Source organism: Choloepus didactylus, chromosome 2 (assembly GCF_015220235.1).
Source record: "Choloepus didactylus isolate mChoDid1 chromosome 2, mChoDid1.pri, whole genome shotgun sequence".
Classification (NCBI taxonomy): Eukaryota; Metazoa; Chordata; class Mammalia; order Pilosa; family Megalonychidae; genus Choloepus; species Choloepus didactylus.
The window spans coordinates 228266681-228294011 of NC_051308.1; the positions used below are offsets into that span (position 1 = coordinate 228266681).

The 27331-nt window shown below is 57.3% G+C and overlaps 1 protein-coding gene across 1 annotated transcript in view; it reads left to right on the forward strand.

Annotated features, from left to right (window-relative positions):
• The window catches only part of HSPG2 (heparan sulfate proteoglycan 2), a 99015-nt gene that overhangs the window by 38260 nt on the left and 33424 nt on the right, over positions 1-27331 (forward strand). The window contains 34 exon segments of the mRNA XM_037828248.1: positions 1185-1294; positions 1396-1454; positions 1728-1888; positions 3493-3621; positions 3922-4176; positions 4257-4376; positions 6086-6217; positions 6328-6472; positions 6567-6718; positions 6815-6964; positions 9238-9401; positions 9947-10126; positions 10224-10420; positions 10527-10674; positions 11361-11488; positions 11808-11894; positions 12617-12675; positions 12854-12921; positions 13689-13829; positions 13945-14121; positions 14303-14482; positions 14587-14705; positions 16055-16166; positions 16303-16416; positions 16500-16627; positions 17015-17101; positions 17445-17494; positions 17806-17900; positions 18131-18271; positions 18563-18754; positions 23900-23992; positions 24235-24315; positions 24536-24766; positions 26488-26601. Of these exon segments, the coding sequence (XP_037684176.1) occupies positions 1185-1294; positions 1396-1454; positions 1728-1888; positions 3493-3621; positions 3922-4176; positions 4257-4376; positions 6086-6217; positions 6328-6472; positions 6567-6718; positions 6815-6964; positions 9238-9401; positions 9947-10126; positions 10224-10420; positions 10527-10674; positions 11361-11488; positions 11808-11894; positions 12617-12675; positions 12854-12921; positions 13689-13829; positions 13945-14121; positions 14303-14482; positions 14587-14705; positions 16055-16166; positions 16303-16416; positions 16500-16627; positions 17015-17101; positions 17445-17494; positions 17806-17900; positions 18131-18271; positions 18563-18754; positions 23900-23992; positions 24235-24315; positions 24536-24766; positions 26488-26601 (4499 nt within the window).

Below are 27331 nucleotides of genomic sequence, written 5' to 3' on the forward strand. Positions count from 1 at the left end.
GCGTCTCATGTAATAATAGTTCGTATATTGAGTCTGTTATCTGCCAGCATTCTAAGCACTTTATATTTGTTAAACTCATTCATTACTCATATTTGGAACTTACACTTTAATTCATGAATACTGTGAGATTTAATGCTTAAAAACAGCTTGTACATAATAGGTGCTCAAGAAATTATTGTTGTGCGTGCGTGTGTGTGTGTGTGTGTACCATTCTATGTATACTGTAGGTATTTGGTATGAATTAATTCAGCATCTACTACATGCCAGGCCCTGTTCAAAATTCATTTGAAACCCGTATTAACTCATATCTGTAACTTATAGATGAACTCAGGAACGTTATGACATTTAATATATATAAAATATCTTGAATCTAGTAAGTCTTAAGAAACAATTATTGCGTGTGGGTTGATAAATTCATTCATCCACCAATTATTAAGCACCTACTGTGTACTGTGCACTGGGGACCCAGTGTGGTGGAGACCCAGGGCTCCCACCTTCATCAAGCTCATTGTCTGGTGGTGGAGACTGACAGGAAAAAGCAACAATGGCTTCTGATTGTCCAGCACGTGCCCTGTTTCCGGCACTGTATCTAAGCCTGATATTGGTTACTCCTCAGGGTAACCCGTGTGCTTAATGCAGTTAGTATTTCCATTTACAGTGAGGTCGGTTGCCTGAGGGGTGGCTGACCTCAGAACCCGTGAGTTGTACTGTGATGCTCTATGGTCCAGGTGTAACCAGGCAGAATCTATGCAGTGTAGAGTGGGAGGTGCTCTGATGGGGGATGGGGGAGGGTCTCTAGGCAATCCAGGTAGTCTTCTCGGAGGAGGTGATACTGAGCTGAGCCCAAGAGATGAATAGGAGCTGGCTGGGGAAGTGGCGAAGCATGTCCTGTGCCAGGCCAGTCTCCTCCAGAAGCCACCCCCACCTGCCCAGCCTTCCTCTGAGCCGCTGGGGTGTGCCATCACCTGATTTCTGGATCAAGCCATTTCCCCCGTTAGTGGAAGCCCCTCACTCAAGGTCAGGGCCTTGACTTTGACCTGTGGGCCTGCCAGGGCCACCGTGGCACGTGCTCCCTCAGGCAGGTCTCCAGGGACCCCCACGTGCCCACCCACTGGCCCAGCTGCCTGAGGCCATGAAAAGCCAGGCCGGGCCCCTCGTGGTGACACCCCCCTTCGTTTCCACAGTTTATTTCCGGGCCCTGGTAAACTTCACTCATTCCATCGACTACAGCCCCCGACTGGAAGATGCAGCCTCCGAGGAGTTCCGAGAGGTGTCCGAGGCCGTGGTCGACACGGTGAGGCAAAGGGGGTACGGGGACCTGCCCGGGTGTGGGGGGGCGGGACTGGAGATGGGGTGAAGGTATCTGGAAGCTGATGGTGCCGTGTCCTTCCCTAGCTGGAGTCGGAATACCTGAAGATCCCTGGAGACCAGGTTGTCAGCCTGGTGTTCATCAAGTAAGAAGGGGCCCCCTGGGGACCAGTGAGGGGTCGGGGGGCAGCGTGGGGTGCTGGTGAGGATGAGGAAGAAGCCTGGGTACTGGGAAGGGAGAGGCCTCCATGGCATGGATCTCTGTTGGTGGAAATTCAGGAATTGGTGGGGGGTATAATTTGGACCCTAAACAGGCTGTCCTGGAGCTCAAGCCTGATGCTTGGGGCCAGGAACTAATGGAAGAGCTGGGCCTGTGGGCGTGCTGCCCACCCTGCTCCCCTGCCCCGTCCCCTCCCCAGGGAGCTGGATGGCTGGGTCTTTGTGGAGCTGGATGTGGGCTCAGAAGGGAATGCAGACTTGGCTCAGATTCAAGAGGTGCTTCACACGGTCGTCTCCAGCGGCTCCATTGCTTCCTACGTCACCTCTCCCCACGGCTTCCAGTTCCGACGCCTGGGCACAGGTGAGCCCATCTGGGGCCTGGATCACTTCTTCCAGTTTCTCAGACTCAGGTGGCCCCCTTTCAGTGTCCCCACCATGGGCTTGCACACCACCAGGGATGGGCAGCTCACTACCTCCTGAGTCTGCCTCATCGATCTCATGCAGTCTTGGCATGGGTAGAGCATAATCTGTTTCCTCTAAAATGTACCCATTAGACCCAGTTTCTACTCTCTATATATAGCTCTCTGTACATCGACAATAGATAATTCCTTTCTTCCTATGGCACTTTGGGGTCCAAAACACTTGCATTTAATACTTACCAGCCATTGTTTATTGAGAACCAACTAGATCTCAGTCCAGCTCCCATTTTGTCTTCACAACAATTCCTATCAAGTAGATATTATTCCTCTCATTTTACAGATGAGGAAACTGACGCCCAGAAAGGAAAATTGGCTATCCAAAATTCATATAAGCAGATATCAGAAAAGCCGGAATTTAAACCAAACCCTATTCTTGCCAGAACCTATGTGGAGAGCAGAGCTGAGCAGTCCCATTTTACAGATGAGAAGCAGGCTCAGCAAGGACAGGAAATCAGGCCAGGTCACACAGCAGTTAGGCCTACAGCCCTGGTCTTTGTTCTCCGGTTGGCCACGGTTCCTTTTTACTGCACTGTCTCGTGTTTTGACCTCTGAGTCTTTTCTTCTCTAGGCCAAATGGTCCCAGTTCCCCTAACTGTTCTTCACAGGCTCAAGTTCTCTGCCCTGTCCCCATCCCAGTCCCCCCTCTCGGAGCTAGCTCTGACACGTCCCCATCCATGGCTTGGTGGAACCCAGAACCTAACAAACTCTAGGCCTCCCACAGCCCAGACAGGAAAAGACAGTGTAGCCATTACCCACCTTGCTCTGCATACACAGCCTCAATTAATGAACCCAAAGATCACGTTTGCTCCTTTGGTATCTCCCGGCCCAGCTCTAAAGACAGCTGGGGGTCCAGCCTCCTGCTCCCCACTTTTCAATGAGTCCCCCCGAGTAGGAGATGCCCTTCCCACCCCTCCCCTGCAGGTAAGATGAGCCTGCTCCAGACCTGCAGCCCACACCTCCCAGCTCCCAGGTGGGGCAGCTGCTGACCACACCTTCCTTTCCAGCCCAGACACCCCCGCCCCCCCTGGCCGCTGTGGTGGCCGCAGTGACACCAGGTGAGAGCCTGGGCCCAGCCGGTACTAGAAAAGTACCTGGATGGAGGGGAAGGAAGGATGAGTGCAAGATGGCTGGGCTCAGCCACAGGCCTCCCCTTCTCCCCTTCTCCCCCGTCCCTGGACCAGGTTGTGGCTTGCATGCATGTGGCATGTCAACCGTGTGTGGGGTCTGTGTATGAGGTCTAAGGGATGGGCCAGGCCATGGTCATGTGTCCTGTTCCCCGTGCGTGTTTGAATGCGTGTCACTTGCTCCTTGCCTGTGCTCTGTCTGCCAGAAGCCAGGTGGCCTGGCCCAGGGCACCAAAGCCTGCTCGCAGCCACGCGGTGCCTTTGCCCACCCTCGGACCTTCCACCAAACTCTCACCTGCCCCCCTCCCCACTGTGCCCCAGTCCTTAAGTTCTGTGCCTCTGACTGCCCCCCACCTCCACAGTGCCCCAGCCCTCGAGGGTCTGCACCGAGGCGGAATTTGCCTGCCACAGCCACAACGAGTGTGTGGCCCTGGAGTATCGCTGTGACCGGCGGCCTGACTGCAGGGACATGTCCGATGAGCTCAATTGTGGTGAGGGGCTGTCTGGGTCCCAAGTGGCAAGCAGACCCCGGGGGTCTGGGGTACTCATGGACCTCAGGGCCAAGCTGGGGGCTGAGGGTTTGGTGCAGATAGAGGGACCTAAAGGGGCCAGACAGAGGGGCACAGAAGGGATAATAGGGTCAGGGCTGTAATGGTGGAGGAGGACTGGGGGAAGCACAGATAAGATGGCGGGAGTGGTTCTTGGAGGTCCGGGGAAGACCTGGGGAGTGTGGTGGGTGAGGGGTGGGGAGCCACTCCCTCCAGACAGCTCACAACAGTCTGTATCCACAGAGGAACCTGTCCCAGAGCTCAGCTCCGTGCTGCCCCCTCTGCTGGAGACCCCGCCTCCACCACCCCAGCCAGAGGCAATCAGCCCCCAGCAGCCCCCAGGCTCCCCCACCCCCTTGCCGCTGCGCCCCGATGATGACAGGCCCGTGCCCTGTGGGCCCCACGAGGCCACGTGCCACAGCGGGCACTGTATCCCCAAAGACTACGTCTGCGATGGGCAGGAGGACTGCACGGACGGCAGCGACGAGCTGGACTGCGGTGAGGACCCGGCAGGGCAGGGGTGGGGTGGGGAGCCGGCCAGGGGCGGGCTGCAGGCTGACCCCCGCCCGGTCCACCAGGCCCCACCCCACCCTGTGAACCCAACGAGTTCCCCTGCAGAAATGGGCACTGTGCCCTCAAGCTGTGGCACTGCGACGGCGACTACGACTGCGACGACCGCACGGACGAGGCCGACTGCCGTGAGTGTCCGGGCGTCTGGCCGGGAGGCCCAGCCCTGCCCGGCTGAGTGGTGAAGCCCCAGGGACAGGCTTGGAGGCTTGTCTGTCTAGGACCCAAGCAGTGAGCAAGCAGTGTGGCTGGGCTGCTTGTGGTTAACGTCTCTTCCTCTCTTTTCTTTATTTTTGTTACCATCATACTTCTTTTTATTTATGCTTACATGGGGGTCAGACACATGGCTAAGAGGGCTTGATCTCCTGGAGTCCTCTGGTCAAGGAGGCCTGAGGGTATCTGGGGGCCTTACCCTTACGGTTCTTGAGGTTTTTCATTTAGAGCTGGTCCTGAGTTATTTGTTCACCCATCTGTCCAGACTTCATCCATTTTCCAACATCCTTTCTCCCTCACATCCATCTACCATCCATCTGTGATCTATCCAACATCCTTCCTCCTTCCCTTCCATTTGGCCACCTATCCCTCTATCCAGCCATCTATCTGTTGTTCATCTGTCCTATTGTCTCCATCCATCTATCCAACATCCTTCTCTCCATCCATCTGTCCACCCACTCATCCATCCTGTCGGTGTTATGGCTGACAGTTGAATGGGTGGAGGGTGGTGAAGAGGCCTGAGACTGGAGAGCCAGAGAGCATCTTGGGGAGCATCTTGTCTGTCCTGCCCTGTGGGGTGACATCTGGGGCCTGCTGGTCCAAGCTTGAGGATAATCTCCAAGCCGTTTCTCTTTGATCCTGGATCACCCCCTCACCCCCCACTCCTGCAGTTAATGCTGGGGAAGGTGGCATGTGCCGTGGACTGGCAGGGCCTGATGAGGCCCTTCCTGTGCTCTAAGCCTGCTGGTTGCCTGACAACACCAACCTCCTGGGAGAGAGAAAGTAATTGAGGCTTTAGTTGAAAAGCCCTTCTCAGAGACTTCTGTGGGGGAAAAGCAGGAGGGCTGAGTCCTTATTGAACCCGAGGGATCTTGGGATCTCTTCCGGGAGCCGGGAACAGAAGCCCTGAGTGGTCAGGAGATGGCTTCCTCCTGGCTCCATCAGCTGCCTCCCTGTGGACATGTGACCTCCGCTTCTGCACCATTCTGCCCTCTGTCCCCGTCTGTGGGTCTCTCTCAAGGTCGGTCTCCCCAAGGGAGAACATTGGGCCACCAGCTAGAAGAGGTGCCCCGTTGGGGCCCAGCCCTGGAGCCAGGCCTCCCCCAGCTCTGGTCAGTCAATAGGTGGCTTCTCCCAGGTCAGGCGCTGTCCCCGGGCTGGCCACTGGGGCCCTGGGTGGCCGAGTCTGCTGGTTCAGAGCATCAAGCCTTCCAGGAGAGCGAACCGAGTCAGGTATTCCCCGGTGTCCAGACATACGGGCTGTTTGGTTTGTGCCTTTGACAGAGGGCTTGTCCGCCTGTGCAGCCGGGCACTTCTGTGACTCGGGGTGACTGACTGCAAGGGACCAAGCAGCACTGTGGCTGTGACTGTGCCGAGACAGGTGTAATCCTTTGTGGGGAGTGCAGGTGGAGTGACCGGTGGGGCGAGTGTAGTGACAGGCTGTTTGACAGCAGACTTGTGGCTGCGTGGACGAGGTCGTGGCAGCAGTGTGGCATGTGGGCAAGAGCAATGGACCCTGGGGACACCTGGGGGAGGTGAACGGGGTGGGCTGCTGGGGGTAGGTGGGGAAGGAGGTGGTCCTGAGAGCTCTGCCCCCAGTGCCCACTCCTCCTGGCTCTGTCCCCAGCCACCAAGCGCCCTGAGGATGTATGCGGGCCCACGCAGTTCCGCTGTGTCTCCACCGACACGTGCATCCCGGCCAGCTTCCACTGCGACGAGGAGAGCGACTGTCCCGACCGCAGCGACGAGTTTGGCTGCAGTGAGCAGAGAGCTGGGGGGCAGGGGGCAGAATCTGGGCCCTGGGCTGGGTTCCGGGTGCTTCTCTCCACAGCCTCGGGCCTGGCTCCTCATCCTCTCATGTCTCCCCAGTGCCCCCCCAGGTGGTGACCCCACCCCAGGAGTTGATCCAGGCTTCCCGGGGCCAGACGGTGACCTTCACCTGCGTGGCCATCGGTGTACCCACCCCCATCATCAACTGGAGGCTCAACTGGGGCCACATCCCCTCCCACCCCAGGTGCAGGCTCCAGCCTGGGTGGGGAATAGCATTGCAGGGGAAGCCGGGTCACTGCCCCAGGCCTGACCCCACCTCTGCCTCGGTGCCCACCCAGGGTGACAATGACCAGCGAGGGTGGCCGCGGCACCCTGACCATCCGCGACGTGAAGGAGGCAGACCAGGGGGCCTACACCTGCGAGGCCATGAACGCCCGCGGCATGGTGTTCAGCATTCCTGACGGCGTCCTGGAGCTCATCCCACAGCGAGGTACAGGCGGGGGTCGGGGGCTCCTTTTAGGGGGCGGGGGCCGGGCCTGCCCACCAGTGGCCGGCTATCGTCCGCTCCCATGCTCCTGCCACCCAGCAGGCCCCTGCCCCGATGGGCACTTCTACCTGGAGGACAGCGGCTCCTGTCTGCCCTGCTTCTGCTTCGGGGTCACCAGCGTGTGCCAGAGCAGCCACCGCTTCCGGGACCAGATCCGGCTGCGCTTTGACCAGCCCAATGACTTCAAGGGTGCGCAGGGGGTTGGGTGGGTGCTCTGGTGGGTGGGAGGCAGGCACCCCCCCCCACACCCCCTCATGGGCTTACAGAGAGGCCACATGTGCTGGACAGACAGGGGTCCAGGTTGAGGGAGAGGCACAGGGTACCTGAACAAATCCTGAGCTCCGTAAGAAAAGCAGTTCAGGGGAAAACAAGCATTTTTAGGAAAAACCAAATGCACACTTGATATTTGCCCACTTCAGGTTTCAAAGAGCATGGACTCTGGAGCCAGATTCCTAGTTCAGATCTGACCGTGACACCTACTGCCCACGTGCCCCTGGCCAAGTCACTTATTGTCCTGTGTTTCAGTTTTCTCACCTGTAAAGTGGGAATAAAATAATAATTACCTCTTAGGTTGTTGTAAGGACAAAGAGAGTTAATATGTGTAAGCCGCTCAGAATAGTGCTTGGTTTATGGTGAGCATCCAGTAAATGTTCACCGACGTCATCTTCACCATCATCCTTATTCTGAGAGATGGAGAGCTGCCAGTGTCCCCAAAGCATTAGAGCACGGACTTAGGTGTCCGTGTAGCCCAGGGCTGACCTCCAGCTGTACCACTCACTGTCTCTGTGACTTTGGGCAAATCTCTTGGCCTCTCTGTGCCTCAGTTTTTGCAAATGTAAAAGCAGAATTGCATTTTACTTGGCTTTGGGAGACAGAGTGGCAGCGTGGCTCAGCACGTGCGCCCGGACGGCGGAGGACTGGGTTCAGCTCCTAGCTCTCATTTACCACCTGACACCAGGCAGCCCCCTTCTCTTGGAGCCTTCCTTGCCTTTCTCACAGAGCATCCATGCATGTGTGTGAAGCTTTGTTTCCTCCCAAAGTTTTCCCCAGTGTATTCAGACCACTAAAGGTCGTGGCCACCGTGGGTGTGCACTCAGTCTGTACAGTGGGTGTGATGCACTCTCACTGAATGGCCAGTAATCCTTGCAAGGTCAGGGCTGTTTTCACTGTTTTAAAGATGAGGACCTGAGTCTCCAAGAAGTTGTGGGGCTTCCCCGGGATCCTACAGTTTCCTAGGTGCTGAGCTGGAACCCAGGCCTGCCTTAGCGCCATTGTGGATGGTTGGGGAGGGCAGGGATTCGAGGGTGAGCAGGTGGCCTGTGCGTGGGCAGTGACCAGGTGGAGGGGGCCTGGAAACATCCTTGGAGGGAGGGAGGGAGCCTGGGGGAGGTGTGACCTGGACTTGGGGACTGTCTGTGGCCATTCTGCAGAAGAGGGCGGGACTCCTTCTCTATGGCAACAGACATTCAGGACCAAGGAGGGAGGTTCTTGGCAGACAGAGATAGAGACTTGGTGTCAGGAAGAACTTTCTAAGAGGCGAAACTGTCCAGAGTTGGGAGGGACTGCTTTAGAGGTAATGAGCTCCCCAGCCCTACACGCTGTGTGTTCAGGGCAGCAGCCCCTAGCCATGCGTGGCTATGGAAGTTGAAATGAACTAGTTTAGTTAGTTCCTCAGTCATACTAACCACGTTTCAAGTGCTCAGCAACCGCCGGTGGCTATAGAACATCTCCATCATTACGGAAAGTTCTCTTGGATGGTGTTGCCTTAGAGATCTGGGAGGATGCTGGAGAGGGAATCCGTGTGCATGTGTGTGTGCGTGTGTGTGTGTGTGTGTGTGTGTAGGAGAGGATTGGACTAGATGGCCCATTGTAACAACAACCACAGTGACAGCTAACGATTTTGTGAACATTTCCTTTGTGCCATGCTCTAGGTTTTATATCCATTTGTTCATTTTATGTTTGTAATAACCCCATAAGGTAGGTCATTATCACCCCCGTTTTACAGATGGGGAAACTGAGGACATTGCCCATGCTCGCCCATCTGGAGGGTGGAGGAGCCCCGACTTGGGCACAGCGCTGTGGCTCCAGCCTCTGCACCTCAGCCCCATGTAGCTCTCTGCTGCCCCCCAAGGGCTGTTCCAACCCTGGCAGTTCATGGGTCTACTAGCAAACAAAACGCTCTGAGAAGTCCTGCTGCAGAGAATCCCCTTGAACTTTCTTTGACTTGTGATTCCCAGATGGTTCCCAGCTACCATTCCACAGCTTTCCCAGAGCATGCTTTGGGAAGGAAAAAAAAAAAAAAACGTGGCTTTTACTTGACTTCAGGAAAGAGACCTAAAGCGCTCTCTAAATCACATTTCCCCCAGAGCTTTCCCATCTTTCTGGGTCACCGCCCCTCGAGGTGGGTGTCTTGGGCTGGCCCCGGGCCCAGCCCTCAGCGCTCTCTCACTCGCTGCCCGCAGGCATGAACGTGACGATGCCTGCGCAGCCCGGCACGCCGCCCCTCTCCTCCACCCAGCTGCAGATTGACGTTACTCTGCAGGAGTTCCAGCTGGTTGACCTGTCCCGCCGCTTCCTCATCCACGACTCCTTCTGGGCTCTGCCCGAGCAGTTCCTGGGCAACAAGGTGAGGGCCCAGCTGCTGCACTGGGTGGGGAAAGGGCCGAACCCCTCATCGCATGCCCAGAACCTGCCTGGGCTTCCCTCCCTCTGAAGCTGGTGGGCAGCAGGGCAGACTTAGCTCTGGGGGAAAGGTATTGTCATGCCCTTGCAGCCCTCTGTGGGTAGCGGCTCATTCGTTCAGGGCAGGGTCTCTGCTGCCCCTCTTGGTTAGAATGAATGCTGACTCAGCCTTTGGGAAGATCTCGTTACCACCTCCTCCAGGAAGCCCTCCCTGACCTCTCCCCAACACCTGAGCAAGGCTAAGTGCCCTGCCTCTGGCCTCCCTGGGCACCCATCGCACTGTACATCATGCTCCCCACAGCACACTGGACACACCAAAGGCAAAGTCTGAGTCTCCCCTATGTCTGCATTGCAGTGCCCAGCTCAGTGCTAGGCATGCAGTGAGCATCTGTAGCAAGTGGGGGGCGAGGAGGCAGAGGGAGGGAGGAGTGCAGTGGTCATCAAGCATGGCCCCAGCTGTCCAGCCCTGACCCGCCCTGTCTTGGCCAGGTGGACTCCTACGGTGGCTCCCTGCGCTACAAGGTGCGCTATGAGCTGGCGCGTGGCACGCTGGAGCCAGTGCAGCGGCCGGACGTGGTCCTCGTGGGTGCAGGATTTCGCCTGCTGTCCCGGGGCCACACACCCACCCAACCCGGGGCTGTGAACCAGCGCCAGGTCCAGTTCTCTGAGGTGGGTGGCACCTGAGCCCTCAGGAATGTGTGTGTGGGGGTTGCCACAGGCTGGGTGGGTGCTGACGTGGGACCTCCCCACTGTCGTCCACGTCCAGGAGCACTGGGTCCACGAGTCTGGCCAGCCGGTGCAGCGGACGGAGATGCTGCAGGTGCTGCAGAGCCTGGAGGCCGTGCTCATCCAGACGGTGTACAACACCAAGATGGCCAGCGTGGGGCTGAGTGACATCGCCATGGACACCACTGTCACCCACGCCACCAGCCATGGCCGCGCCCACAGCGTGGAGGAGTGCAGGTGCTGGCCCGGCATGGCTGGGGAACTCAGAGACCCCCGCCAGGGTGGGGAGAAACAGCAGGCCCTTGTGGTTCCTGCAGCCACTCTCCTGGTCCTGCCCCCATAGGTGCCCCATTGGCTACTCCGGCTTGTCCTGTGAGAGCTGTGAGGCCCACTTCACCCGGGTGCCGGGTGGGCCCTACCTGGGCACCTGTTCTGGCTGCAACTGTAATGGCCACGCCAGCTCCTGTGATCCCGTGTATGGCCACTGCCTGGTAAGTAGTGCCAGCTGGCACTTGAGCACCGGATGGTGGCACAGGGCTGGGGCTGTGTGGGAGGCACAGGCTGGGGCTCCCTTGTGCCCACAAGCTTCCAGAATGACTGCTCTGGCTGCCAAGCTAGCATGATCTTTGGATGCATTGACAGGTTATCGTGTCCGGAACAAGGGAGGTGAAGTTTGTACTTTCTTCCACATGGTCAGACCCATCCTAGAAGGTGCCTCACTAAGCGTGGCCTGTAGGAGGGCAGAGGGGCCTAGAAAGCATAGCTTATTTGTGAAGTGTAGTAGGGGGAGCTGGGATCGTGGAACTAACAGAAGAAAAGGCTCATGCAGGGCAGAACTATCATCTCCAAATCGCTGATTGCGGTCATGGGTAGAAGAGACAGATCCAGAGGGCAGAACCTGCCGACGGGTGCAGGTTGAAAGAGGGAGGAGGCGGGTTTAGGTCAGTATACATCAGGCAGCTGGAACCGTCTATGGGACAGGCTGCCCTGTGAGGAGGTGAGTCCCCGTCATCACTGAGCAGATGCAGCCAGATGCTCCCCTGTCAGTAATTCCAGCATGATGGGGAAGGCTAAGCCAGGCGGCCTCAAAGGTCCACCCCAGAGCCCATCCTCTGGTCTGTCAGGGACCAGGGGTCCGCTCTGTAAAACCTGAGCTGCTCCCTTCTCCTGCCTCCAGAATTGCCAGCACAACACAGAGGGGCCTCAGTGCAACAAGTGCAAGGCCGGCTTCTTTGGGGATGCCACAAAGGCCACAGCCACTGCCTGCCGGCCCTGCCCCTGCCCATATATCGATGCCTCCCGCAGGTCAGACCCAGATCGGGATGGGGCAGCTCTGGTGGAGGGGAACCCGGGGGGTGGCACAATGGGCTGGGGGCATACTGGACAAGGGGGGGGAGCCTGGGTTCAAATCCCAACCTGGTCACTGTCACTAAGTTCTGTGCACCTTGACCTCTCTGGGCCTCAGATTCCCCTTCTATATAATGGGCCCCTCTGTCCTCTGAGGGTTGTTTTGAGGCTGCAGAACAAGGACAGGTGGGCAAGGAGGTGACGTCATGCCTCACAACATGCCATGTCCACATGGGCCCCAGGCATTTCCCATGCCCTGCCTACCTGATGCCCACAGGTTCTCAGACACCTGCTTCCTGGACACGGATGGCCAAGCCACATGTGACGCGTGTGCCCCAGGCTACATCGGCCGCCGCTGTGAGAGGTGAGGGGGAGCCAGTGGGGGCTGGGGGAAATAGGCTATGCCAGGCTGCGGTCGCAGTTGATTCGTCTGGGGGGGGGGGTGGCGGCCGGTAGCTAAATCCTAGGCTCCCAGGCTTGCTCTGAAGGTACCGGCGGCGGGGGCTCTTTCCCGGAGGCGAAGGCGAGGCGGGGGATTTGGCCAGGTCCCCGGCGCGGGGGCGTGCAAGGTGTGGAGGGCGGCGAGAAGGAACAGGCAGGACACGGTACTTTGAGGGATGATGAAACCAAGAGAGAGACCTTTATTAGGCGAGAACACAAGCTTATATTGGGCGATTAGAGGGCGGGGTAGCTATAGAGGTCGAAGGCTTGGATTGGTTCAGAGAGGGCGCGGAGGTTGAATGACAAGGGGCGGGAGTAGTTTTGGTAACTGCGCATGTGCACTGACGGTGGGGGAGTTGCTCTGGCAATGGGGAGTGTCAGGGGCAAGATAAGGGGGTGGGGAAAAGGCGGTTCCCTCCGGCAAGCCTCCCCTACGGTGGTATTTTGGGTGAGGAAATGGGGCCTGCCTCCGGCCTCACTTTCCCAGGCCTGGGGGGCAGTGGAGGGCGCTGTCGCCCGTGCCCACCACCCTCCCCAGGGGCTGATCAGGTCCCCCAGCCCAGGCCCGCCAAGTTGAAGCACGTGATCAGTGTCCCGCACCAGGCGGGGGCCCGGAAGGGCCGCTCATGCCATTCTCCCCCTCAGCTGTGCCCCTGGATACGAGGGCAACCCCATCCAGCCGAGTGGGAAGTGCAGGCCCATCAGTGAGTATACTGGCCACCATCCTGGGGAACCTCCCTGGGCCACCCTCCAGGCCCACCCTCCCTGCCCCAGCCCCAAATCCTGGAGCCCAGCCCAGACCCTGCGATCTTTGGGGAGCCCCGCCCCAGCCTCTGTCGTTCTCTTCCCACCTGCCCTGCCAACACCCTCTCTGAACATCAGAACAGCAGATCTTGCGCTGTGACGAGCGAGGCAGCGTAGAGGCCTCCGGGGAGACCTGTCGCTGTAAGGTACGCACATTGCTCCCCACCCACCCCAGGGCCAACAGCTGGGAGAGGGAGGAGGCTCCGACCCCTGAGGGGTGGCCTGGCATCAGGAAAGAGCACTGGTTGGAGGTCAGGTAACCTGCATTCAAGTCCCAGATCCTTTGCCAGTTGCTCTTTGTGCGACTGTTGTATCTGCAGTGCACCTTTGCTTTCACCCAGTTTAATCCTCACACTGGCACAGTGACGTAGGGATTAGCATCTCAGAGGCTCCGAGAGGGGAAATCACGTGCATCGAGTCAGCAGGAGAATCAGGTGTCAGCAGGAGAAAGTATTGCACAGATCCTGATCTTATATCCCAGAGTGGATTAGCAAATGAAAGATCTTGTCCAAGTCATTTCACAACCATGAGCCTCAGGGTTGTGAAGCATGGTGATATCATGTATCTCTCAAGATACCTAGAGGAGTTAAATGAGGTGATGCTTGTATAGAAACCAGCACAGTGCATGAAATACTCCATAAATAGTAGCAGTAATTTTTACCAAGTTGCTCTATTTGAAATCTAAGTTTACCTATGAGCACCCTGGCAGCCAAAGAGAAAAGGGGGCAACAGTTATTTGCCTAAATTAATGTGAACTGGGAATGATTATTCACATAGGATGCCTCAGATGTGTGCTATTTCCGTGGCTCCCCCAGGCCTTGGGTCCCCGTCTAAATTGTGGGCAGATTAGGCTGGAAGCCCTGGGCAGCCCCTCCTGTGGGCTATCCTGTAGCTCCCAGCTCTCTACCTGCAGAACAACGTGGTGGGGCGCCTGTGCAACGAGTGCGCCAACGGCTCCTTCCACCTGAGCACGCGCAATCCCGACGGCTGCCTCAAGTGCTTCTGCATGGGCGTCAGCCGCCAGTGCACCAGCTCCTCCTGGAGCCGCTCCCAGGTACCTACGTCAGGTGGGCAGGTGGGCAGACAGGGCTGCCGAGTCCAGTTCTGGGGGGGGATGAGTGCCAGGCCCAGGCCATGGCCCCCATTCCAACCCCCTCTCCCTCTCCCAGGTGCAGGGGGCCTCTGAGGAGCCCACTGAGTTCAGCCTGACCAACGCTGCAGGCACCCACTCCACCAGTGAGGGCATCTCGTCCCCCTCGCCTGGGGAGCTGCTCTTTTCCTCCTTCCACAGCCTCCTGCCTGGACCCTACTTCTGGAGTCTCCCCCCGCGCTTCCGGGGGGACAAGGTGGGCAAGGGGGTGGGAGGGGATAGGGGGTTCCAGGCAGCAGGAACAGCACAGGCAAAGGCTTGGGAACAGGAGTGTCGGGGTGCTTTGGAGGAGAGTGAGAAATGCGTGGACGCGGTGGCTGGAGCTGTGGCGGGGCCTGGCTGTGGGCGCCGCTGAGCCTGTCCGCTCCATGTCCCAGGTGACCTCCTATGGGGGAGACCTGCGCTTCACTGTGACCCAGCGGCCCCAGCCTGGCTCTGAGCCCCTGCACGGGCAGCCGCTGGTGGTGCTGCAGGGCAACGGGATTGTCCTGGAGCATCACGCCTCCCACGAGCCCAGCCCTGGCCAGCCCAGCTCCTTCACTGTGCCCTTCTGGGAGGTGAGCAGCCCGGTCCTGGGAGTCCTTCCCAGGCTCCCCTCCCTCGGGGGTCCCGAGAGCACAGACCCTCAGGGGTCATAGCACATGTGTCCTTCCCTTGGCAGCAAGCGTGGCAGCGGCCTGATGGGCAGCCGGCCACACGGGAGCACCTGCTGATGGCACTGGCCGGCGTTGACACCCTCCTGATCCGGGCGTCCTACACCCAGCAGTCGGCTGAGAGCAGGTGCCTGGGGTGGGGGCAGGAAGAGAGACCGGGCTGGGGTTGGAGCCAGAAGCTCTGCCAACTACAGGCTTGTGGCCTTTTGTGCCTCAGTTTGTCCATCTGTAAAATGGAGATGATAATACCTCCCTCGCAGGGCTTATCTTAGGCCGGGCTCCCTAAAAACAGAGTCTGAGCTAGGGTTTAGGGTGCACACGATTCTCCTGGGGAATGCTTTACGGGAGACCTGGGAGGGAAGGGGGAAGCAGGAGGGGACGGGGCTGAGTCTAGCCTCAGCCTGATCCCACTGGGCACTCTGGAGTGTAAATTGCCCCCAGAGTTGTCCTGCCAAGGGTTTTTTTTTTTTACATGTAATTTTATTGAAATATATTCACATACCATACGATCATCCAAGTGTACAGCAGTTGTTCAGTTTCATCATATATTTGTGCATTCAATAGCACAATTTTTGAACATTTTCATCACTCCAAAAAATAAAAAATAAAAATGAAAATAAGAATAAAAATAAAAGTAAAAGAGAACACTCACTCAAAGCATCCCATACCCCTCCTCCCCCCTCATTTACTTTTTTTTTTAATTGAAATATGTTCACGTATCATACAATCATCTGGAATGTAAAACAATTGTTCACATATCATCATATAGTTGTGCATTCTTCACCATAGTCAATTTTTGAACATTTTCGTTACTCCAAAAAATAATAATAAAAGTTGGAAGAACACTCAAAAACTTCCCACACCCCCCTCCTCCATATTCTTCATTTACTTTCTGTCCCCATTTTTTCTACTCATTTGTCTATATACTAGGCACAGGGCATGTGAGCCATAAGGTTTTCACAGTAACACGGTCACACTGTATAAGCTAATCAGTTGTACGCTTGCCTTCAAGAATCAAGGATAATGAATTGCATTTTAACAATTTCAGATATTCCTTCTAACTCTTCTAAAAACCAAAAACTAAAAAGGGATATCTATATAGCGTATGAGTCACCTCCAGAATGATCTTTTGACTCCATTTGAAATCTCTCAGCCATTGAAACTTTATTTTGGTTCAGTTCTCCTCCCCCTTTTGGTCTAAAAGGCTTTCTCAATCACGTGATGCAGAGCCAGGCTTTTGCACCCTGAATCAGTCCCTCATTGGTCGCCCCTGGGGGGCAGGTGGTGGACCCCCCTCTGGACGAGGAAGGGTGATTTTCCGAGGAAGTTGCAGGTGTGAGCAGTAGCCACAGCAGTTGCAGCAGCTAGGGGATGGAGAGTTTCCAGCAGCTTCCGGGACAGGGCAGTTTAGAGGATGAGCAAGATAAGCCAGGCTCGGGGCAAGCGCTCACTCATTGTGGGTCTTGTCACGCCCAGGGTCTCTGGCATTAGCATGGACGTGGCTGTGCCTGAGGACACCGGCCAGGACCCTGCCCTGCCAGTGGAGCAGTGCACCTGTCCACCCGGGTACCGTGGCCCATCCTGCCAGGTGAGCCCTGGTCCCCAGCCAGCTCCCTCCATGGCTCCTTCTCTCTAGGCCCACTAAGCCCCGGCCACACTGGGCCCCCTGCCCGGGACTGGCCCTGCTGGGGAAACCCCTCCCACTACCATCTTCCTGCCCCCAGGACTGCGACACAGGTTACACACGCACGCCCAGCGGCCTCTACCTGGGCACCTGCGAACGCTGCAGCTGCCATGGCCACACAGAGGTCTGCGAGCCGGAGACAGGTGCCTGCCAGGTGAGGGCCGCTCCCCTTCTTCCTCACCCCGAGGAGCTGCAGCCTTCAGGGGCCCATCTCCCACCCATGCTCTGCTGCTCCAGGGCTGCCAGCATCACACGGAGGGCTCACGGTGCGAGCAGTGCCAGCCGGGATACTACGGGGATGCCCAGCGGGGGACGCCGCAGGACTGCCAGCCGTGCCCGTGCCATGGAGCCCCTGCTGCTGGCCAGTGCGTCCAGCCCCTGCCTATTCCTGCCCTCCCCTGGAGTGGCCACTGCCCCCTACTAGATCCCCTTCCTCCCAGGCCCCTCTGAGAGGCAGTGGTTAAACCCTGGCCTTCCAGCTTCCTCGTGTGTCACCTTGGCTAAGACACACTTCACTCTCCAGGCCTCGACTTCCTCATCTGTGAAATGGGGCTAATGCTGTGGCCATCTTGGTTCCTTGTGTGGGAGCTGAGCGGGATGGTGTGCATGGAGCTCCTGGCATAGAGCCCAGCACCCAGAAACCGTTTGTCTGCGTCCCCGCTCTGCCTACCCCTTCTGTCCTGGTCCCAAAGGGATGGGATGAGGAGGAGCACCTGACCTTCTCACCCAGAATTTGTCCCCCACACTCTCAGGGCTTCCCACACTTGCTTTCTGGACACAGATGGCCACCCCACCTGTGACGCGTGTTCCCCAGGCCACAGCGGGCGTCACTGTGAGAGGTGAGGGGGTGGCAGGGAGGCTGGGGGTGTGCGGCCCTCCTTGGGAGCTTACATCCAAGTCCAGCCTGGCCTTCAAAGCCGTCCCTGCCCCAGCCAGCCCAGAGTCTTCTCAAGAACCCCTCATTCTTGCTGAAGGCCCCGGGTTTGAGGTTCGGTCATGCTACCAACTGCTGGCCATGTGGCTTTGGGCACGTCCCTGCTCTTCTCCCACTGTTTTCCCACCTGTAAAATGGGTGCATGGAGCTGACTGGTTTCTCCCAGCTCTGAGGTCATTGGGTCCCAGACAGTCCAGGAGTTGGTGCTCCTGCCCTCGTGATCCTCACATGCTTTCTCTCTTTTGCAGGTGTACCCCAGGTTACCACGGCAACCCCATCCAGGGCCTGCCTTGCCAAAGTGAGTGGGGTTGGGGAAGCCACGGGGGCCAGGCTACTCCCCAGGGACGGAGTTAGGACAGCCTTTGCTTACCTGGTGGCCTGGGACGAGTGGCTATCTTTCTGAGCCTCAGTTTCTTCATTTGTAAGACGGGGATAGTAATAGGACCCAACTCAGAGGGCTGTTGTGAAAGTATGACGTGCCTTGCATGTAGTAGGCTCTCAGAAGTAAACATTCCCTCTCTCAGTGTGAGTTAGATGCCCAGAGGGTGGTGAGAACAGGGGAGCTGGTGGCAGGTTGGGGGCTCCAGCTGTGGCTTCCCTCCACCACAGGAGACAGCCAGAGGCCAGAACCGATTGGCTGTGGCTGTGACCCCCAGGGCAGCATCAGCAGTCAGTGTGATGCGGCCGGCCAGTGCCAGTGCAAGGTCAGTCCAAACCCTGCCCTCCCTGAAGCCCTGGAGCAGCCACGGGGGCCGCCAGCCATCCCTTTGGCCACGCCCAGGTCCTGCTGTTCCTGCCCCTCACCCCCTTCCCCAGAGGCCTGGTGGGCAATCAGGCCACATCTGACAGGAGGTGGGGCCTGGGCCTGGGCCTGAGGTGGGCAGGGACTAATCCCCATGCCCTTTGTGTGCCTCTCTCCCACCGTCCTCCGCAGGCCCAGGTGGAAGGCCTCACCTGCAGCCACTGCCGGCCCCACCACTTCCACCTGAGTGCCAGCAACCCTCAGGGCTGCCTGCCCTGCTTCTGCATGGGTGTCACCCAGCAGTGCGCCAGCTCCTCCTACAGCCGCCACCTGGTGAGAGTCTGCACCCTGCCCTGGCCCCGGGGCCTGCTGCCGGCCTGCCCTGGTCACAATCGGGCAAGTCAGGAGCCCGGCCCCAGAGGCATTGCCTGTCACCCATCTCCTCACCCCCATCATTGCCCACCTGAGCACTGATCCCAGCAACTTCCCACCCCCTCCCCAATGCCCTCTCCACCATCCCTCTTGCTCATCTCAGCACTGAGATGCCCTCCTGTGCCCCCACCACACACCCAAGGTGCCCACCCCAGCACCCAGGTTGACACCTGATCCCCCCTCTGCTGCCAGATTTCCACCCACTTTGCCCCTGGGGACTTCCAAGGCTTCGCCCTGGTGAACCCGCAGCGAAACAGCCGCCTGACGGGAGGCTTCTCCGTGGAGCCCGTGTCCGACGGTGCCCAGCTCTCTTTTGGCAACTTCGCCCACCTCGGCCACGAGTCCTTCTACTGGCAGCTGCCGGAGACGTACCAGGGAGACAAGGTGTGATGCACAGTCCAGGCTGGCAAACCCTCCTGAGTGTCAGCTCTCAGCTAGGCCCCTGCTGAACATGGGTTTGCAGTGGCTCAGCCACAAACTGGGGTAGTCTCGGCCAGCAGGCAGGTGTCTGCCGCGGCTTGGTTAAGTGTGGCTTTCGGGGGTCGGGTGTACCAGCCTCAGTCCCAGCTCTGCCACTTGCCAGCTGGACGCCTTTGACAAACCGCAGCTCCAGGGTGGCTGGGAAGGATTGGGATCGTGCCTGGCACATAATAAGTGCCCAGTCTTGAACAATTATCAGTGTTCGTGCAGTTATATCAACAAACAGGTCCTGGGTGCGGCCCTGGAAACACAAGGACAGATGAGACAGTTGCAGCTCCATTCATTTGCTCACTCAAAATCCCCTCTGTGCTTGGTACTGGGCATGATAGTAATTATTGCCATAGGTCTACTGACTGACTGCCTACTATGTGCTAGACACTGTCCCAAACACCTTGGCATGTCATAGATCACAACCCTGGGAACCAGGAACTGCCACTGCCCTGTTTTATAAATGAGGAAATGACACCAGAGAGAGGGTAGCTGACTTTCCTGGATTACACAGCTAATAGGCAGCGATACTGGGATTCAAACCCAGGTCAGAAGCTGCCCTTAAAGTACAACATTCATCAGATATGAACGTCTCTGCTCCCCAGAACTCGTAGTACAGTGGGAAGGTCATGGTGATGGTGGCAGGGTCTTAGGGGCAGCTGAAGCCACCTGGTGGTGCCCAGGGAAATGGGTCTTGGTACAGGAGTCCTCTGCTGCCTGAGGCCGGGGCTGGTGGGTGGGTCCCAGGGTCAAGGTCCCAGGTTGGTTGGGGACCTGTGCAGGGGAGCTCCAGGGCAGCCCCGTCCCTGTGCCTCAGGCAGACCCAAGCGTGCCAGCCTCCTCCCGGGCTGGCTGCCTTCTGGTCCCCTCTCCCTTCCCGGCTCCTCCTCTCCTGGTCTCCCCACTGCCCTGTACCCGAGTTCTCAGATCTTTCTCTCTGATATCCTCCCCTGGCGTATCCCTGCACCCCACAGAGGGAGGCATATTTTGCACGGATGCCCCGGGCTCACCAGGTAGGCCCGTGGTCTGAGTGGTGTGACGTTGGCGTGACATGGGCATGGTGTGTTTTTGGACACCCTTAACCCTCTGTGTGACAACGCCCAGTGCCTGAGTCCTCTGCATGAGCCCAGGCAGTGGCCGATGGCCCTGGCCAGGCACTGCCGTGTCCAAGCCCTGTGAGGCCAGGAGGGGCATGGCCTGCCATGTGGTCTTGTCCTGGTGCCAGCTATCCGTGGCAAGAGCGGTGACGAGGTGGTAGGGAAACCAACTTGATACTGATGCATCCTTGCCCGGCAGGTGACCCCAGCATTGCCTCCCAGGCAGCCACCATTAACCCTCTGTGTTCACATCCTTCCGCCCCCTACCCCCTGCCCTCAGCGGCCTGGGGTTAACTCTCATGTGCCAGTCTGGAAAGAGGATCAGGCTTCTTGGTCCCCAGTCAGCGTGGGCCTCTCTGGCCACCATATCCATGGGTGGAGGACACTGCCCATGGCTCCAGCTCCAGGGCCATGGGAGGTCTGAGCTGGCCTGTGCCCTCCATCCCATCAGAACCGCACATCCCTCTCAGAGGCGCAGTTGTGGGCAGCTGCCGCAACCGGGAGGATCCCGGGGCCCCCGGAGGGCAGGGGCCGGGCACAGCGGGCGTCACAGGTAACGGAAGGCCTGGCCTGGCCAGGCTCTGTGGGGGACCCCAGGAGGAGCCCAGAGAGCTTAGTCAGAGCAGGTTCCTTGACCGGAGCCCTGGCCCTCATGGGCCATTTCCCTTCAGGCCGGTTCGGGCCCCAGCCCGATACCTGGTCCACTCTGGTGTTGCCCTTGGGAAACACCCCCAGACCCTAAATGGCAGAAGCTGGTGCCACAGGCAAGAGTGGACCGTCTGGCGCAAGAGCCTCGCCCACCCTCACCACAGAGGCCACTGGGGCAGCCTTAGTTGCTCCAAGTTTATCTGGGCAGAGCTGTCTCTGCCCCTTGCTTGGACACACCATCTGAATGGGCTCCTCCCTATCAGTCATGGCCCCTGGGCAGCTGGGCCCCTCCTCCCAGGACACCCCGCAGGCTCAGGGGAGCAAGGGGGCAGTGGGTGTAGGGCCAGAGGGTCAGGCATCGGCAGTCATAGATGGACAGCCCAGAGGTGAGGGCACCGGGGCCTGGGCATGGCCTGGGGAAGGCCTCATGCATGTCCTTTCCATCTTCTCTCTACTCCTTCCCTCGTTCCTTCCTCTCCTGGCCCCCCAGGTGGACGAGGCCCAGAGGCGGATGGATGCCGAGATCTGGCAGCTCCTTTCCAGCTTTGCTGCCCACCCCCAGCCCCCTCCCCTGGGTCTTCCCCCCCACTCCCAGCCTGCAGCTGCTCTGCCCGTGGCTCCACCTTCCCCCTTCTCCTCCTCCTCCTCTTCCTCTTCCTCCTCCCCTTTTCCCTCCTCCTCAGCTTCTCTGTCTTCCCGAGCAGGCTCTCAGGTATGTGCTGGGATACCCACGGAGGGTCCCCACCCACTCTAGACTCTAGTCATTTCTGAAGCAACTACACAATTTCTGCCATTTCCACACCCTACCTGGACTATTGTTTACTTTAATTTTTCCTTTAAGTCAATCGTGTAACAGCTCAATTACACTAGATTTGCATTTTTACAATATTAATTGGTATGTCACGTAAATCGTCTTGGGATCCACAAGGAGACGCTAGCCCAGGCCACACCCAGAGGCCCAGACAGGCCCAGGCCGGCGTGCTGGGGGTGGGGGCTCCCTCTCTGTCCTGCCGTGGGGTCTCCCTCCAGCGTCTCCCTACCCCTTCAGGACCTCCTCTGCCCTCCTGGTCCCCCGCCTGCTCCCTTCAGCTCTCACCACCTCTCCTTCTGTCCTAGTTCTCTCTCTCCTACGAAGGCTTCTCTCTGCTTCCTGAAAACCTCTATTATTGGCAGCTGCCCCGGGCCTTCCTGGGGAACAAGGTAACAGGGAGCTGGTGGTGGCACTGGGGTGTCATAGAATCCTAACACATCAGAGATCCTTCGCCAAAGCCCCTGGGGACACGGGTAGACCAAGGCCCAGAAGGGAGAACGGACTTGCCCTGGCTCCCACATTCAGGTCAAGGTGGAGCTGAGATTGAACCCAGTTCTGCTCTTACCCTTTGGCCAGATGCTCGCCCCGGACAGGGGGGTTGTCTCACCTGGGAGGGTTTCCCCAGCACCTCCTGTCTGGGCTCCCTGTACCCAGATCACTGGCCCAACTCTTGGAACTGCACTCATTCATTCATTCATTCATCCAAGAAGCATTAATTAAACACTTACTGTATGCTGTCATGAGGCCCCCACTAGCTATGGTCTGATTATCATTACTGTCATCATCGCCATTAGTATTATTATTATTAGCATCGACATTAATATCAGTATTAGTATTGATAATACCGCCATCTTGTTCCCAAAATGATGTACAGTGGCCCTTAAGAAAATGCAAGATATGCCATAAAATAGAATTCAGAGACAAGGCAGGACAGTCAGGGCAAAGGGTGTGTGTGTGGGAGACATCAGCCAGAGCCAAAGGTGAAGCTGGGGACAGGGATGAGTTACCAAGCATTGAGCTGTGCACCCGGCACCGCGTGGAGTGCTGTATTTCACATGACCTGGTGTTACTTAGTCTACACGATACCCTGCAAGGCCGGTGTTGGTTTTACTCCCATTTCTATGTGAGCCAGGTGGAGCTTGGAGAGGTTAAGACCTGCCCCAGGCTGTCCAGGCAGTAAACAGCAGAGCTGAAAACTGACCCCTGCACACTGCAGAGTCTGCTCCCTTAGCCACTTTGTGGACACACCTGCAATTTGCTAGAAGGTTGGCCCTGGACATGGCTTTGAGCTTCCTAGATCCAAAGCAAACAGGAAACTAGTTGTTTCTTTGTGTTTGGGTTATGCCTTTGAATTCCTCACCATGCCCTGAGCTTGTGGAGGACACCCCTGAGGCCCCCGGAGCCTGGCATGTGGTCAGTAGGCACTTAATAAAGGCTCACCAACTGGGTGAACACATGAGTGAACAAGTGGGGTAGGTGCAGTGGTGATATTGATCTGAACATCTGCCCGGGGGGTGGCAGAGGAGAAAAAGGAAAGTCTGTCTGGTGCGGCAGAGCTGGGGCCTTGGCTGTCCATGTGAAAGCTGCTTGCAGCAAGCTTAAGGACCCTTCCGGTCCATCCTGAGCCACAGAAAACCCAAGTCCGGCTGTTTTGTCAGCAACAAAAAGCTCATTGGCTCATGTAACTACAAAGTTTAAGGATTCTGGGGTCAGGCATGGCTGGATCCAGGGGCTTGTTAGGGCTTTATTGGGATCAGTGCCATTCTCCAGCTTTCCATGCTGTGAGCTTACAATCTGACCAGAAAAGGGAGTTTTCTAGCAGAAGTGCCTAGATTCAGTCCCCTTGGGAGACCTGGATCACAAGTCCATCCCTGCCCAGGAAGGGAGGGAGAGTGCTAGAACCCACAGATGGCCAGGCCAGGCTCCTGTTCCCACACTAGAGGAAGGGGCAGGGCCCTCAGGCCACATGGCCTGCATGGAGGGGAAGAGTCATTAATCTTTAAAGGAAACCAGGGTGCTGTTCTCATAAAGGCAGGGTGTGGGATGGATTCCAGGCAAGCAAACCCCCCTGCCCAGAGGTGAGGCCTCTGAGGGGCCACCTTCAGCCTCCACCCCATGATTGAGAACTTCTGAACCTTCCACAACCTCCCCCACGATAGTTGCTGTCATTAACCCTGTCTCATTTATGGGAAATTCTTAAAATGAACCAGGGACTTGAAACTTGTTTCTTGGACCATCAGGAAATGGGGAACTCCCCCGCCCCTGCAAGGGGGAAAAAAAAAAGAAAGATAAAAGGCTGTTTAGCATCACCACCATGTCTGCAGCTGTAGCAGGACTGAGAGATGTCCTGTATCCTAAACACACACAAGCCTCGGCACACCTGCCTCTGATGGGGGGAGGCAGTAAGGTGCAAAAAGGCCTCAAGAGAACCCGCCCCACTTGCTTGTTTGGGGACGCACACCCCAGCAGAGGCAGGCTGGGACCACTGGGCTTGCCTCTTGGCAGGTGGCGGCTTATGGCGGGAAGCTGCACTACACCCTCTCCTACACGGCAGGGCCACAGGGCAGCCCTCTGTCCGACCCTGACATCCAGATCACGGTGAGGAAGCTGACCCCGCGCCGGGTGGGCAGGAGGGGAAGGTGGGAGCTGGGGGCACAGCACTCCGTTGGCCCAGCCTGGGCTGGGAGTTGGGCCCGGGCCTCACTCCTTTGGGCCCAGAGCTTGGGAGACTGGAGAGAGGGGAGGCTGGGTATGATGGACAGGCCAGGCTGTGGGAGGACACGACTGTCCCCCCGGGAGCCCCTCAGTTCCCCTCCCAATCCCAATGGTGTCCCCCCCAGGGCAACAACATCATGCTGGTGACCACCCAGCCGGCACCACGAGGCCCTGAGAGGCAGAGCTACGAGATCGTCTTCCGAGAGGTGCGGGGTACCCGGCAGCACCCTGTCTGACCCTACCCCACCCTCCTCCCTGATTCAGAGCCTGGGTTTGACCCCTGCCACCCCTGCCCTTCGGACCCCCCTTCCTCACCTCACCGTCCCAGTCGGTGCCTGGAAGGCAGGAAAAGGGGAGTGGGGAGCTGCAGGAGCGGTAGAGAAAGCCCAGCACCCCTCACCCAGGCTTGCTTTCCCCCCCACCCAGGAATTCTGGCGCCGGTCCGATGGGCAGCCAGCCACGCGCGAGCACCTTCTGATGGCGCTGGCTGACCTGGATGAGCTCCTGGTCCGCGCCACGTTCTCCTCAGTGCCGCTGGCGGCCAGCATCAGCGCCGTCAGCCTGGAGGTGGCCCAGCCCGGACCCTCAGATGGACCCCGGGCCCTCGAGGTGGAGGAGTGCCGCTGTCCGCCGGGCTACATCGGCTTGTCCTGCCAGGTGAGCGAGTGGTCGGCCCGGATGCCTCTTCTCTGGCCCAGCTGGGTTGGAGCTGACCAACTGCATTTCCATGGCCGGTGACTACTGTCACAGCTCTAACTGCCTGTTCTCTGTATTGTCTCATTCGTCCCTCCCAACAGCTCTGAGATTCCTGTAATTGTCCCCTTTTAACATGTAAGAAATAGAGGTGCTAAGGGGTGAGTGACTTACCCAAGGACATTCAGCTAACGGGGCAGAAACTAATTTGAACCCAGGGCCCATTGACCCCAAAGCCTCCTATGTCCTTAATCACTGGGCAGCACTGTCTCAAGCTACACCCTCTGGAGGATGAGACCTGGTCTGTGCCCTCAGGGTTCCCACCCAGGACAGGGAGACAGTACAGCAACACGAAGGACCCCAGCCCCGCGCAGAGCCTCAAGTGGGCAGAGTAGGGCAGGGCCCTAGGCAGGAGGACAGAACAAGCCAAAGCTCAGAAGGCAGCAGGGAGCGCCCCACTTTGTAAGGCCCTGGGCAAGGCTTCATCCAGGAGGGATGAGAAGATGCTAAGGCAGTGCTGTGATTCAAGCCGGGCTCCAGGAAAATTCCTCTGATGGCAGGGCCTGGGGCCAGGGGGAGAGGGAGGGAGGGGTCCTCTCTGGAGGGAAGGGCAGTGGGGGTGGAGCAGAGGAGAGAACTGGGGAGCACCTGCGGGGCTCAGCTGGAGACCTGAGCACCACAAGGACAGGGAGGTCCCTGGGACCTAGCAGGGTGACCACTGAATTCTCAAGCACCCAGCTCGCACCAGGGTATGTCTGATGAGCAACTGAGTAAAGGAGGACCCCTGGGGGGAAGGAGGGATGGCAGGGTGGGGGTAGGGCTGAGGTGCCAGGTGGGCATCTAGGAGGCCAGGTGTGGGCACAGCCGGCTTCCCCACCCAGGAGCCCGCCCAGTGGGACATCCCTATCTATGCAGTTATACGTCTGTGACCATGAGAACTTCAAATCCAAATATATGGATTTCACATCCCTTGAAGGTATGCGATTTGAAACATCCCGAAGGATCACTCCTGGGGAAAACAAAATCCGTGGTGCACATTTTCTGCAGCAAAGCAAAACAGATTTATAAACATCCCTTTGAAATGTTAGGAGAGAAGGCCTGGAGAGATTCCAGCTAAGGGGGAGCAAATAGAAATTAGTTGTATTCAGAACCCATTATTACTCATTTAGAATGTATAAAAATATCCTTGGTTTTGTCTGTGCTGCCTCCTTTGCTTTATTTAATGAATGTGAACATAATTGTAAGCATCTTCAAGGGCTCATTCCAAATCAAAGTCTCTTAAACTCTCTTTTTCCATTAAGGGGTTAAGCTTTTCAGTACAGACCCTTCCTGGTAGGAGAATTTTTAGAAACAAAAGGCCAGAGATGGGGAAAGATGCCCAGTAAAGGATGAAATGTTATTTCCTTAAAAGCAGAGTGGTCAGAGAGGCCAGGCAGGGTGGGTGTCCACCACCCTAGCCCTGGCAGGTGGAGCACGCAGATGGGTGGGGGCTCTTGGGGTGATCCTGGGGTCGGGGAGCTGAACCAGGTTGCAGCGCCTGGCCTGGGGTTTCCCTCCAGGAACCAGTGGGACTCCAGATGGAAACACCCAGTTAGTGCTCCTGCCTGGGTTTGGAGGTTCTCGCTCCGTTGGCTGTGGGTAAGCCCCACTGGGGTGGGAGACTAACCTTCCTCTCCGCCCCCCAGGACTGTGCCCCAGGTTACACACGCACTGGGAGTGGGCTGTACCTCGGCCACTGTGAGCTGTGCGAATGCAATGGCCACTCGGACTTGTGCCACCCGGAGACCGGAGCCTGCTCGGTGAGATGCAAGCTGGGCAGGGGGCAGGGGACAGGGTCACCTTGGCTGGGCCTCAGTGGGTGGTAGGGCCAGGTGTGACAAAGAGAGAGGTGGGCTTGGTCAGGTAGGCCTAGAGCCAGCAGGCCTGGTCAGGGAGGGGCTGCAGGTGTGATCGGGTGACCAGATCTATAAAATAACATCCTTTTTACAAAGAAGATGGTTCCTGTTATTTTTTATCACCAAAGTGACCTGTTCTCTGTAGAGGAGTGGGGCTATAGAAATAAACCAAAAAGAAATAAAAATCACCTTTCATTCTACTTCTGGAGGTACTTACTGTCGACATCAGAATACAGAGCTATCCTGCTCCTTTTCTGGTCAAATGTTTACACATATACTTTTCATTTGAATATAAGCATAGACCAATTTTTCCACTTACTAGTTCATGAACATCTTTCCTTATCCTTAAGTACTTTTTATACCTGGAATTTTGAGTGGCCAAGGGCCAAGCTAAACATGGAGCAAGGAATGTGCTATGTTAATAAAACAAGCATGGATCTCCTTGGAGTAGAATGTAAAATCCACACATTTTTATGATATTACAGGTATTTGGGTGAGATACATAAATACAATTGGCATCAGCCTTTTTGAAAGCTATTGGGGTGTCTACTTTTTCAGTTTGTCCAGTTCCCTATTCCTAACTGTTTAGTTTTCTTTCCAGCATTTTGCTTTTATAAACACCACTGAGATGAGA